Source organism: Bombyx mandarina, chromosome 04 (genome assembly GCF_030267445.1).
Source record: "Bombyx mandarina strain Sakado chromosome 04, ASM3026744v2".
Lineage (NCBI taxonomy): Eukaryota > Metazoa > Arthropoda > Insecta > Lepidoptera > Bombycidae > Bombyx > Bombyx mandarina.
In genome coordinates, this window is record NC_143211.1 from 14,340,817 (window position 1) to 14,354,863 (window position 14,047).

The following is a 14,047-nucleotide window of genomic DNA, read 5'->3' on the forward strand; positions in this document are numbered from 1 at the left end:
AACCCGAATTTCGTTACTACCAAACAGAGCAGGTAGTAACATGAAGGGTAGTAATTATTATTTTATTCATATCACAATAATTGTCCCTGGGGTTTTTCCTTTTTCTATTATATTATTTCTGCAGAAAAAATTCTAAAAAAGAAATAAGGTTAAAAATTACACTGTTTTCTTTGCTTGAGTTATGCTGGAAACTTGTTAACAAGATTATTGTCTTGATGTAATAACTACAAAAGCATAAATAAGTCGTCGTGGCCTAAAGGATAAGACGTCCTGTGCATTCGTTTCGAACGATGCAACGGTGTACCAATTTTTTTAATGAAATACGTACTTAACAAATGTTCAAGATTAACTTCCACGCTGAAGGAATAACATCGTGTAATAAAAATCAAACCCCGAAAAATTATAATTTGCATAATTACTGGCGGCATTTACGTTGTAGATGTCTATGGACTCCGGTAACCATGCATGCAATAAAGAAAAATCGATGAGCGCTTTCTATAGAGCTCTTACGTAAAGTAAAAAAAAAACATGTAACTTAATTACTTTATTTATTTATTTATTGCTTAGATGGATGGACGAGCTCACAGCCCACCTGGTGTTAAGTGGTTACTGGAGCCCATAGACATCTACAACGTAAATGCGCCACCCACCTCGAGATATAAGTTCTAAGGTCTCAGTATAGTTACAACGGCTACCCCACCCTTCGAACCGAAACGCATTACTGCTTCACGGCGGAAATAGGCAGGGCGATGGTACCTACCCGCGCGGACTCCCACGAGGTCCTACCACCAGTGATTACGCAAATTATAATTTTGCGGGTTTGGTTTTTATTACACGATGTTATTCCTTCACCGTGGAAGTCAATCGTGAACATTTGTTGAGTACATATTTCATTAGAAAAATTGGTACCCGCCTGCGGGATTCGAACACCGGTGCATCGCTACATACGAATGCACCGGACGTCTTATCCTTTAGGCCACGACGACTTCGATGTTGATTTTTGAATTGAGCTGGAATCTTCACGCTACATAATTCTTAAGTAAACTAGCAATGAATTTCCTATTTGAACGTTATTCCTTGTATTTTCTTCAAACGAAGCTCAAAACAGTCCCGGATAAAAGCGAAGTCTAAGAAACGACAACACGTGACTTTATACAAAAATGCATAAATTTATCACATTTTAGAATTTTCCTTAATAAATGTGAAAAGTCAAAAAAATTACTCAAAGTAAAATAAGACTCTTTACAACAGAATCCATTATAATCGTAAGCTATGATGTTTTACATCCTCCGAATTCCTGTGTGACACGAATAAAAGCATACCTTGGCATGTTATCTGGCCCCTGCTTTTACAGTCGATAAGAAAATGTTTGAAATAAACATGCCGTTGTCCCCTTTCCTACTACGATATTAATTACAGTTATGACAGACTCGCGTGCATCAAATCATAGCCTCGGTTCACAAAAATATAAATAATACAATGATTTACAAATTTGAACTTAACCGCGTGAGGAATACAGACATTACGTTGGCGTTTTGAATTAATGCAGTTTTCATAACTTATTATTAGATTTTATTTTCGATTGGAAAGTTTCAAGTCTATTATTCATTCCTAATTGTAATTTATGAAAGATGATTTGTTTATTTTGTAAAAAAAATATCAGTGCAAACTTCTACGTGATACTTAATGTTTTGTAAAATATCCTTAAAAAACATAATAACGTAACTGAAAAATTTTGCACGATTAATGTTATAAAACCCTTCTAGAACGTTATTAGACTAGGTAATTGAAGTTTTCACGATAAGTTTAGGTCATATAGGTACTTGTACCGAGCGGGCTGATTTACCAAAGAAAAATCACAGAGATTAAAACATGAATGCCACCATCCTTCATAAGATATGAGGTTCTTTTGAAATGTAGGTAATCTAACTTAGTACCTAACTTAGCTACCGTTAAATAATGCGGTTAGATATTTAATGCTTTTTTCAATTGGTCATGATGCTCGCGCATGAAAGAAACAACGAAAAGTACAAGATTACTTAAAAAGCTCCTAGTCATTTTTACTACAAAATATTGAATTTCATGGAAAACTACGGCATGAAAGTAGACTTTTACATCTTGACACATAATATTATTATGATCACACTAGCCGTACTCGCCCGCTTCGCTGGGCATTTAAAATTAACATTATTATTTATTGTCATTATTATTAGGGAGTCCAACAACACTCATATAAATATTAGCCTATCCATTAAGTACATGTATTTCCTAAATGGACACCAAGTTTCAAGTCAATCGGATGCATGGTTCAGTAGTTATAACGGAACATCCGTAAAAACCACTGTAGATTTATATATTAGTATAGATAATACATCAAAGATTTTGCTGATTAATTTAGTTCTGACAGTCTACTATCTATCGGCCATCAACTGCCTGCTACTGCCCCCTCGCCTCTGCCCCGCTCTATTGACATTGCGTGACTTGATTCATTCCTTTACCGAAACAAACACGGAGCTGCGTAATCCCTAATAATGCGAAAAGTAAATAAAAATTAACTTTTCCTAAGAATTTCTTGCAAGAATTAGCAGACATGCAACTACGCATTATTAAAAACGTTTACAAGGCGAACAATTCTGTATCTAAGGTATTTTCTCTCCGTAAGGTTTCTTCGTCTACATTTTTAAATTAACTCTTTTCAATCTAACTTTGTTTACAGAGCAATGGTGTATTTATTAATTTATCATACAATTTATTCACACACAATAAATTACATATAAAAGAGTAGTAATCGCATTAAGAATATAAACGTCGGATTACTTCAGTCGATTATAACTAATATAATCAGTAATATGCTAGAATCTTTATAATTTAAGTTATATTACTAGTATAATGTAATTTCTGTTATGAAACTTTGTGGGGTTAGAAATATGGCTATGTTATTACCGGTGTTAAAAAAAATCGGACACCTTAGGAGATCCTGGTCTACGGAAAAGTGTTAAGTACATTGCGTGTATGCGCAATGTAGTACATTTTTTTGTAAAATCGTACCTCTATTAAAAAATCGTGTTCAACAAGATCGCTGGGTGTGAACCAACCCTTTCATTAGTGAGGTTGGCGGGAAAACTACCGAACCACTGTTCAGTTTCAAGTTACCCTGTCTGAAAGCTAACCCGCTCGGACGAGCGCTAACCTTTCATTTGCCGAACGAAAATAAACAGATCTAATCATTTTAAATGTAATCAATAATGTTTTAAGAAATTTATATTCAATAAATATGCTTTTCATGGATTTTTCGTGAACAGTTTTATAAAAACAGATTTCATTTCACAAATTACATTAGGTAAGTTTTATTTTCGATAGATTTTTTTATTATGACCCTTTAAAACGACTACTGAGACCAAAATACCTTAAATATTAAGTGTATTAGAGACTTGATAACGCAAGGTCAGCTACCGTTTCTAAGACCTGTCGTATTTGTATGGTACCCCACGTACTCTTTAAATCAAACTCATTGCCTCACACAGGACATCAACACGAACACGGAAACATTTACGATCGAAAAAGTATTTATTTTATCTAATACATTCGATATTGAAAGTAAAACAGTTAAAATCACTAGACGCGCAGATCCCACAGTGTTCTGGGTCGCGAAATGTCTGCGTTCTATCTTCCCTTGCACACTGAAGCAAATTATAATGTAATTATAATAATTAAAAATTTATTGCTGTAGTACTATAGACTGGCATACATATGTGCTAACAGAGCTGTTACTGATATCCATTTGCGATGTTGACTACTTACCATGAGATGCGTCACGCTCGTCAGCTTACAGTATCAATTAAAAATTACATAGAAATCTTAATTGAATTGTAGATCGGTTGTCTCATCGTACATTGTTCTCACATCGAAATATCGCACCTTTAGAATTATAGAGACCCAACTCAAAATATGTGTTTTTTTGGGAAAACATCGAATAAAGTTTTCAAACCGAAAAGACGTAGAGGAGGGGGGCGGAGTGAAAGAGACCGATAGATAAGTTTGTCCCTTTATAAGCTACTTTTGATCATTTGATTGTTAACAGTCGCTGAAAAAGGTCGTTCTAGGTCAATTTTTGAATTAAAGTCGAAATCCAGAAATTTCAAAGTACCTAGAAGTCTCTATAAAGGTCTATAAAGGTGCGATATGTAAGAATTTGGGAACTACCATTGCGAGCTGCTATATTGAAAGTCCCATCACCACACAACCAATAATTAAGCAAACATATTATAACATAATAACGAATGTCTTGGCGGACTTCAAAAAATAATGTGTACTTTAAATTATAAACAGCATTATCTCTTTTAATTTAGGTAAAGTTATAGAGCCTCTAGGTACATATATAAACAGTTTGAATGAATACCGAGAAGTTTATGGAATAGCTGAAAGCGATATTTAATATTAGGAAAATAGATATAAAACGTTATGTTCACAAACGGATGTCGTAAAACTCGTTTAATACCCGAAATAATATGTCTCTAATTTCATTATTTTTGCGGTCGTAAAGCCACGATATTGTGGCTTCGCGTGATTCACGATGTAGCTCCGATTGTACACAAAAGCATAACAAATTAAGTATAATTCGTTACGTTTTGGTAATGAGATCCTGAGGGGACTCAATCAATACATTTGATGATTTAACATTGCTTAGGTATTTACCCAAAATCAATGACTGAATTCTGTGATTTGTGAAGCCAATAAAGGTCATCAGCGAAACAATTGAATGCTGTACTGTAGCCGCCATTTTTTTTTGTTTTTATGCCCAATGTGACTTTGAAAGTTTAACGGGTATTAAGTGGATATTGGCATGGTACCAATATAAAACACCTTCTTTTGTTTTTTTCATCGCGTTAGTGAATGAACGAGTTCAGGTCTCGCCTGGTATAAAGTGGTGACTGGATAACTAGAAACATGAAAACGTGAATTCCTCCATCCATCTTGAGACATGAGGTTGAATTTTCAATTGTATAACCAGAGAATGCTGCTGCCCCTTCTCTTTTTCTTTTATTGCCCTTACAGGCAGAGGAGCATACGGCCCACCTGATGGTGAGTGGTTACCGTCGTCCATGGACTTCAGCAATGACAAGGGCAGAGCAAGCCGCTGCCTACCGTTAAATTGGATAAATTGACTTAACAACTCACTTTATAATAATCAATATCAAATTACTATGCACCACAATTTCTGCATTACGATAAGGCATACCGTGATCTCAGACAATACTATTTTGCATGAATAATTTCCATAATAATGAGGATAGCTACGATGCTACAGTTATGATGGCCGACGCCGGTTATAGTCGGCGAGTTTTGCATTTTTGCAAAACGAACACGATTATTTCGTTTTATTTTTAATCTTTTTTGTTAAATACCTCGTCTGACTAAAATATTAAATAAGTAATACTGGTGTGGCATGTAAATAGCTATACCACGGGTGTGGTCAGAAAATGGTTCAAAATTATGCGATATTTTATCCACACGCTGAAGTGGCGGAACGCGCACACTAAATCAAAGAATATAAAAATTGTAACTCATCAGGTATTCTCCAAGTCCTCGTCCTCACTAGCGGTAAACGTTTTTCAGCCGTGAACGGAGGTGAGCACTTCACAATATTAAAGAATGGTCTGGAATGATGCGATATGAGTGGTAAAAAGCGATTTTAATTTAGTAGTATTACGTGTTCCGCGTAAATGCGAATGGGGCGTGATCGAGTTTCAAATTCAGAATTACGTTCCTTCGGTTTCCATTTTTGTGATACCTAGCCTTCAAGGAGGATTCATATAGATCCCATAGAGTCGTCACAAGCGTGTAAACTCTATATTCAAAACCTTATGCCAATACCATCGAAATACCTTCTATTCAGAACTTATCAGATTGGAATTTTCTTCTTTTCATCATCTCATTTATTCATTCATTTCAGTTATTACAATAATGAATAGGTTCGTCGTAACGACAATTTCATACCATTCACGGCGCGACACGATAACCCTCTTATCGACTCGTTAACGAAATATTTATTAATTTTTACATAACTAATTCGTTGCGGTACTAGAATGCTATTAATGTTCGCTAAGCGTTTCAATCTGGCACATCTCCTAGGTTCGCATTCACTAATATGATGGTTAAACAAAAGCTACTGAATCAAAAGACCATCGCCTTAGATTGATTGATGTTTAGATTTTTTTTTACGTAAACCCGAATTTTTCATTGTCGATAAAAACTATCAAATAACTACACTACCGTGAAACACTACTGTAGTAAAATCAAGCTTGTAGTTCGATATTGTTGAAGGACAGACAATTAGGACATTGAAACAAAGATCTTGCGATAAGGACGGTGAAATAGGTTGAAACACGAAAGTTCAACTCTGTATTCGAATACTTCTATCAATATATTCCCAAATATTAAATAATAAAATTATAGATAATTTAGTGGTACTAGAGTTGTGATGTAGTCAGAGCGGGTTGGTGTTACCATCCAGCCAACTTCTGCAATTCAAGACTGAGTGAGTACGGATAGCAATTATACAGTTTCTGGCGGTAATTTTTAACACCGTATGCTTTAGTTTTCCCATGATTTTTTTTAAAATAAACTCAGTTTTACTTGCGGTCTGTTACCAGTGAAATTTGCTCTAGCGTATGGAAATCCCGCATGGATAAGCACCACCATCCTGCACATATCTATTACGATGCAATCTCATTTTCCGTTTTGAATGGCGGTGGGACAATCGTTATGTAATATAATTAAGACTTCAATCTCAAGCGTCCATGCCTCGAAGTTGATTTCTGAAAACTCTATTGAAAACGCTTGTCTGAAAGATATTTAAAAACGCTAAATCGTAGCGTTTTTAGCGATAAGACCGTCCATTGGCCAAATTATAGCTGCCTATTTAATATTATTTAGTGGAAATTATTTGTCATTTTATATTTACATATAGGTCACTTTCTAAATTAGTGTCAAATATTATGTCTACTTTATATATATTTCTACTATTTGAATTTCGGTGTGACCACGAGATAAAAATGTCCCAAAGTCGGACGTTACCGCTAGAAATCAATCTTATTGCCCATAATAGGTATCTAACAATTGAGGGCTATAAAATCAAAGGCAGCTAAATCCAATCTGTCAAATATTCAGGTAAACTACAAAAATCGGCTCTAAACACGTCATTACGAATCCTCCCGATCCATCGAAGTACTGCTCTTGCTAGGGCCAGTGTTAGTAACACTCCCGGTTTGAGAAGCTGAAATAACTTTGTTTGGATGGCTACGATATTCTTTATTTTAAAGCAGATTTATAAAGAATGAGAATATTACTAATAATCTGAATATTAAAGGATAAAACTCCGTTTATTTGTACTTAGTACAGAGTAAAAATAAATTTTTTGAACTGAATTTGTTAGAGATTTAGCTGCATTTGTTATAACATGAAAATACTAAAGCGTGTCCAACTAACTAAACAAGATAGCGCCATTGTTAATCCATTTTACGACATTATGGCGTTTAGCTACCTTTGATTTCATGAATTTATCTGATCACAAACGGAAATAGAAATGCGTACATTGGTATTTTATGAGCCCCATGAGTTTACCGAGGTCATCGATCATGCACGTTTGTTTTCGGGGTTCGGTTAAAGTAAACGTTTGCATAATACATACAACACGGTGCTTGCTGAAGGCGTATCAGGGAAATATATGATTGGGAAAATAATTTATTTCTGGGTAAACGCTGTTTTTGTTACATTCATTTTGTTGATCAATCCGAGTAGGGTTTCATTGTTGAGTAGGTATTTTAAGAGCTTTTTTCCTTCTTCTTTTCCTAAAGCTTACGTTACCAATTACAAGCATATTGAGTGGCGACCGCGTACTGGAAGACGTAGCGTGGGTAGGCCTCCCACAAGGTGGGCCGACGACCTATTGAGGTTCACGGGGATCCGCTGGATGCAGGCAGCGCAGGACCGGTCTTTGTGGCGAGGCTTAGGGGAGGCCTATGTCCAGCAGTGGACGTTCATGGGCTGATAGAATAGAAAAAATAGAATAGGCAAAGAGGTTTCAACATCACGTTTGTAACTGGATATGACTTGAAAAATTAGCACATACAGCACATACAAACAGCACATGGTACATACAATCAGTAGACGTTTCCTGTCTAGAAATTATGACTGAGTTTTTTTTATTATTCTTTTGAAAAATCAATTTCAATGTATTGTGACGTGAATCAGAGTAACACAGTTCTAATAACGTATGATTAACAAACATATTTTATATATAGCACAGGAGTGATTCGAGTCGGTGACGGCTTGCAGTAATTATCAATTTCAACCAAACAACACTATGTAAGCATGGCTTATGATTTTCGCCTATCTTAACACGCTGAAAGCTCTTAATACGCAAATTTGGTGATTAGTAAAATCAAGCTTTACGTTTTTCTTTCAAATAGCGTTGTAAGATAAAACTTAGAACTTAACATTTAAATATGAAAATATTGTTGACGTTTTTCTATATATATGAATACTTAACGTGGCTTGGAAAAATAAATTGATTTCTACACATAATATATATTGAGTTGGGATAAAAATTGGCATATTAAGTAGATGGCGAATGTATACATTGCATGAATACTTAACTTGGTGCTCCAAATATTCTTAAGTGGTTAATTTCAGCTATTTCAAATTCTGTTCACGCTATTTAATCAGAATATTTAATCAGAATGAATAGATTTGAATGATAGAACAACCATTATACAATACAATTCAGACTTTGACCACATCATGCTTCAAGCTGCAATTCACGTTGTGATATCTGTGGGTTCCGGTTTATTCTATCTAGAATAAATTACTTCGAGTCTATCTAGACTCGTTCTAATTCGACAAGGATGAGCTCGTCCACCCATCTAAACATAAAACCGTTATCTAAAGCAAAATATACAACAGACCGTTAACTCCGTAGGATACATTGCGTGCAGGAAAAACAAAAGTAAATAAAATTACAGGATTTCGATTTTTATGTTATTATGTTAGACAACACCAGTATTATTTATTTTTTATTTTGAAAACATTAGTAATAAAGTAATGGTTAAAAACTGTGGGCTGAAAAAATATGCTTCCTAATAATTTATACATATATATTTTTTATAATGTATACATAATAGAATATACATTTTCCTATACCTTACGATTAGTATTGGGATTCGAATGGTAAACCGTCGACGTCGCCCAAAGCACGTCATTACGGATCCTCCTGATCCATTAACGGTGCTTTTAGGCACCACAAACACTGGTCACCGTCCTCGTCGAACCCGTCGCTTGCGACGAAGGGCTCGACGAGCGAACTAACCCATAGACAGAGCCCACTGAGTTTCTCGCCGGATCTTCTCAGTGGGTCGCGTTTCCGATCCGGTGGTAGATTCTGCGAAGCACTGCTCTTGCTAGGGTCAGTGTTAGCAACTCTCCGGTTGAGCCCCGTGAGCTCACCTACAAACGTTAGGGTGAAGCTGAAATAGCCTCTCAAGGCTATCAGCATAGGTAGGAAAAAAAAATTGGGATACCTAGACAAAAGAACAATGAACTTCAAATTCTATTACATATATTTATTAATCACTTTATCTTTACTTAACATTCATTGTCATTTAACGGCCGTCTGGTGTAGTGGTAAGTGACATGGTCACCACACAAGGGGGTCGCGGGCTCGAATCCCGCCAAGGGAAGATATTAATATGATAAATATAAAATGTCTTATCCAGGGTTATGGATGTATATTATATATATGTATGTGTATAATAAAAATCTTACATTTATTTCCGTTATCTGGTACCTGCAACACAAGTTCTTTACGAACTTAACGCGGGACCAGTTAACGTATTGTTAGTAAATGTTTATTTATTATTTATTGTTTAAAAAATAGATCATTTTAGTTTGCTATGGGTCGTGGTAAAGAACAAGAACAGCCTACAAGCAATCCCATAGAAGCCAAGAAACATCGTGATGAAGCAACCGGGCATTTGAAGAATGGAAACTATGAACGAGCACTGGCCTCATTGTTTAAGGTAAATTTTCATTTTGTTTGTTGTGATCTATCGCGGTAGTTAAATTGGTAATTGGATATCATCACAGCCAAAAAGTAATGTCAACACTTCATATAGTTATCAGAAATATAATCCAGTTCTTATATTAACACGGATTCTCCTAGGGTTAACCTTAGGATACTCGGATTTGTCCAATCGACAATGTATGAACCTTTAACATACCATACTTTACCATACATATATTATACCATACCATATCATATGACAATGTATACATATTAAAAAAACGAACAATTCCCTACACCTAGATAATTTGCGATGGCTCTAGAAATGAAATGTCTAGACCGTTCATCAAAATAACAAGTCGAAGGGAAAAGTTTGTGATTCTGAAATTGCTCCACTGTTCCAACACAACTAGTGTGAAGTTAAGTGCTAAGAGCGTGCGAAAACACATCGTATCTCCATGACGACGACAGCTAAGGCGTCAATACTGACGCCTCTTCACACACCTTACATAACCAATACCGAACAAAACCCAAGTATGATGGAAAGCGACGATAACGCTAAAGCACAGGCCAGATCTATTCTTGGTCCAACTAAAGATGCCGAATTCCTGCAAAGTTTCGTCCGTGTTGGCATCGGTGATGAGGAAGATGAAGTTCCAATACCGAAAGCTTCTATCAGCAAGAGAGCTCCTCAGTCCGCCGACAAGGCTCGTGAATTAGAAGCGGAGGAAGAGAAACATTCGACAAAGGTCCGGAAGAGTTCTATAAAACCGCATAAGAGACGTGAACGAAAACAGAAACGCGAGAAACGTAGACGCGAAGAAGAACTATACACTGATAAAGATCGGGCCGCCGCTGTGGTCATGGGTTCTAAAGACATTAAGCAGTCTTTGAGTTTAAAGGACAAGGCCGAACGTAGCAGCGCCTTACAGCTGCCCGCAGAAGCAGACGCCGGCACACTGTTAGCGTTAGCACAGGCTGAGATGATGCGGAAACGTTACCGAACCGCTGTATTATTTGTAAATAAGGTAGAAAATCTTTACGTGTGATGAAAAGTTATGCCCTCTTTTATGCAGAAGTAGCAGGAGCTCTCAATGTTTTACTAATGGTGGTAGGACCTCTTGTGTGTGCGCGGGTGGGTACCGCCACACTGCCTTTTTCTACCGTGAAACAGTAATGCGTTTCGGTTTGAAGGGCGGGGCAGCCGTTGTAACTATACTTGAGACCTTAGAACTTATATCTCAAGGTAGGTGGCGCATTATTACGTTGTAGATGTCTATGGGTTCCAGTAACCACTTAACACCAGGCTGTGAGCTCGTCCACCCATCTAAGCAATAAAAAATAAATAAAAATATAGGTAACACATTATACGATTTTTTCAGGCAATAGAACTAGCTCCAGAAGAGAAGGCTGCCTACGTCGCCCGCAGCAAATGCTACCTTCTACTAGGAGAACCACGTTCAGCTCTCAGCGACGCAGAAGCAGCTCTAAAGCTTGACCCTAAAGATGCAAAGGCACTACTCCGCAAAGCCGAAGCGCTATACTATTGCGGAGAATTCGAAATGAGTCTTGTGCATTATCACAGAGGACTGCGGGCTAGACCAGATCTGAATGACTTCAGGCTCGGTGTACAGAAAGCTCAAGTAAGCATGTAGCGAAATTTATTTCACAATCAGAGTCAAGTGTATTTTAATTAGACAGAAAGAGATTAATTAGAGAGATTATAATGGTTATAGGACGCATGTGAGCTCGCACGAGTTGTATAATTATACTCTCTATTTCTACACTTTACGGAATTTAGGTTTTGATATGTATGACCTCAATAACCACTTAGAACCAGATGAGCCATAAGTCAATGTACCCACATGCAGGAAAATAGTAATTAAAATAAGTTACAAAACGTATTGAGGTAAATACACCGAATTTATAAATCATCATCATCAGCCTGTATCTATCCACTGCTGGATGTAGGCCTCTCCCATAGTCCGCCACAATGAACGATCCTCCGCCTTCCGCATCCAATCTCTCCCAGCATATCGCCGCAAGTCATCGGTCCAACGGGCAGGGGGACGCCCAACGCTGCGCTTACCGGTACGCGGTCTCCAGTCCAGAACACGTCTGCTCCATCGGCCATCTGTTCTGCGACACGTATGTCCAGCCCATTGCCATTTCAGCTTGCTAATCTTTAGGGCTATGTCGGTTACTTTGGTTCTTTGACGGATTTCTATATATTTTAAATTTTTAATTATTATTTATAATTATTTTTAATTAAGAATTTATAAATATATCTGTATTATCAGCTAACGCCGGGCAAATCTATGTTGTCTTAGTCCGGAAATAAATAACAATATGAAAGGTGATCGTTGCATAAATACTCTTTACATTCGCGTTTAATCGCTTTAACCTAATTTTCATGTTTCTAGAATTTCGGCTTTGTGATATCCTTGCAATTTATCTATTACCTTCGCTAGTTTATTCATTATAATCATTGTTAGCCAATTTTATTAATGCCGTACTCATATCGGAATGGTTGTCTGCGATGAGTAGATGAACTCAAAGCATTACGTGTCACTGAAGTTAAGTATACGGGACCAGTGACCAAATTATAGCGCTCTCACCGGTCTACAATTTGATACCCTAGTTCATAAATTTTATGTAAGTGAAACGTATTACATACATAGACCCAATAACATTAAGATATATAAATAGATAAATGCTTTATTTTCCGTAAGAACAAACATTTGGGTTCCAAAATATGGAATCCCTACAGCCGCTCTAAGCTCCAGATTTCTGGCGGTCTATCCGCCGCTATCATTACTACAACTTCACATTGATGCTCGCAACGAAACTAGACACAAGTTTTATGTAAGATTACAAAAAAAAATATCAATCCTTGTTCATTATTCCCACTCACGAAATTTATATTTAACGCAATTTTTTACAGGAAGCCATTGAAAACACAATCGGAGCGGTCAAAGTAGTAAAGAAATCCGGTAAGCGCTCATCATCAAAGTCTTCAAGGCCAGTGCTAGGGCAACTGATGTCGGATAAAGTATACCTTGAGAATCTGATAAAGAATCCAGACTTGGCTATAGCGGATAAGAAGAACGATAAGGTGTTGAAGCAAGCAGAAGAGGCTATCAGGTTCTTAGAAAACCGAGAAGAATTCTGGAGACAGCAACAGACTGCTGTGTAGTATTTATTTTAATTTACATCAACTCTTAGAGCGATGCTTGGTACATTATTAGGGGTCCGTGGTTAATACATGCTTTAAGCAATATTTTTTCTAAAATAATAGTCATGTCAATAGGCTTTAAAGCTATTATTTGAAGTCGTTTTTGTTCCACACTGACCTTTAACTTAAAATATGGTAGGTATGTAATAAACGCCAAAATAGAGCGTCCGGATTAATTCCACGGACCTCGGGAACTAGCTTCGCAATCTTCACTTTGGGATTCTCCATAATTAATCGAATCCCTGGACATTTTTTGTACCTAATACAAAACTAATTTGTAAAGCTAAAATCTTTCGTCATTTAAATTACCTATATGACAGTTAAGCTTATGACAGAAGTTAATTCTATGACAGAAGAAATTTACATATTGATGGGAGGAAGCGGAAATGTCGTCGTAAGTTACATTTTGGGCTAACTTTTTACCATATTCTTGTATAAATAAATTACCGTTTCGAACAAATGGTCTGGGACAGTCTAGGTCTCGTTTTCCTAAGATTAATTTTTTCATCAAATTTCATACCCATTTTCAACTTTCTATTTATCTATAAATAATGAGTCATGAATTTTTTAAATAGTTTTACAGCTCTGGTGTAAAGTTGGGTTTTTCAAGTTAAAACAATTCCGTTTTCTTCCGTCCATATACAAGAATATTCACAACACCTTCGCATCAGAAAAAGTGAAAGATTCGTAGTGAATAAAAAACATAACTTTAAAAGAAATAACTTTATTTGTTCCATCGGCTTCGATTCTAG

The 14,047-nt window shown here is 36.4% G+C and overlaps 1 protein-coding gene across 1 annotated transcript; it reads left to right on the top strand.

Moving 5' to 3' along the window:
* The first annotated feature begins 10,518 nt into the window (after window positions 1-10,518).
* On the top strand, window positions 10,519-13,396 carry LOC114246024 (uncharacterized). Its single transcript, XM_028178397.2, has 3 exons — window positions 10,519-11,088; window positions 11,443-11,703; window positions 13,005-13,396. The coding sequence occupies exons 1-3, from the start codon at window positions 10,519-10,521 to the stop codon at window positions 13,254-13,256; spliced, it is 1,083 nt and encodes a 360-aa protein (XP_028034198.2). The 3' UTR covers window positions 13,257-13,396.
* The last annotated feature ends 651 nt before the right edge of the window (window positions 13,397-14,047 follow it).

Bases quoted from the DNA above. Each gene is read 5' to 3' on its own strand.
- LOC114246024 (XM_028178397.2), top strand. From the start codon at position 10,519: ATGACGACGACAGCTAAGGCGTCAATACTGACGCCTCTTCACACACCT. The intron at 11,089-11,442 runs GTAGAAAATCTT...CGATTTTTTCAG, and splicing joins CTGTATTATTTGTAAATAAG to GCAATAGAACTAGCTCCAGA. The intron at 11,704-13,004 runs GTAAGCATGTAG...AATTTTTTACAG, and splicing joins TCGGTGTACAGAAAGCTCAA to GAAGCCATTGAAAACACAAT.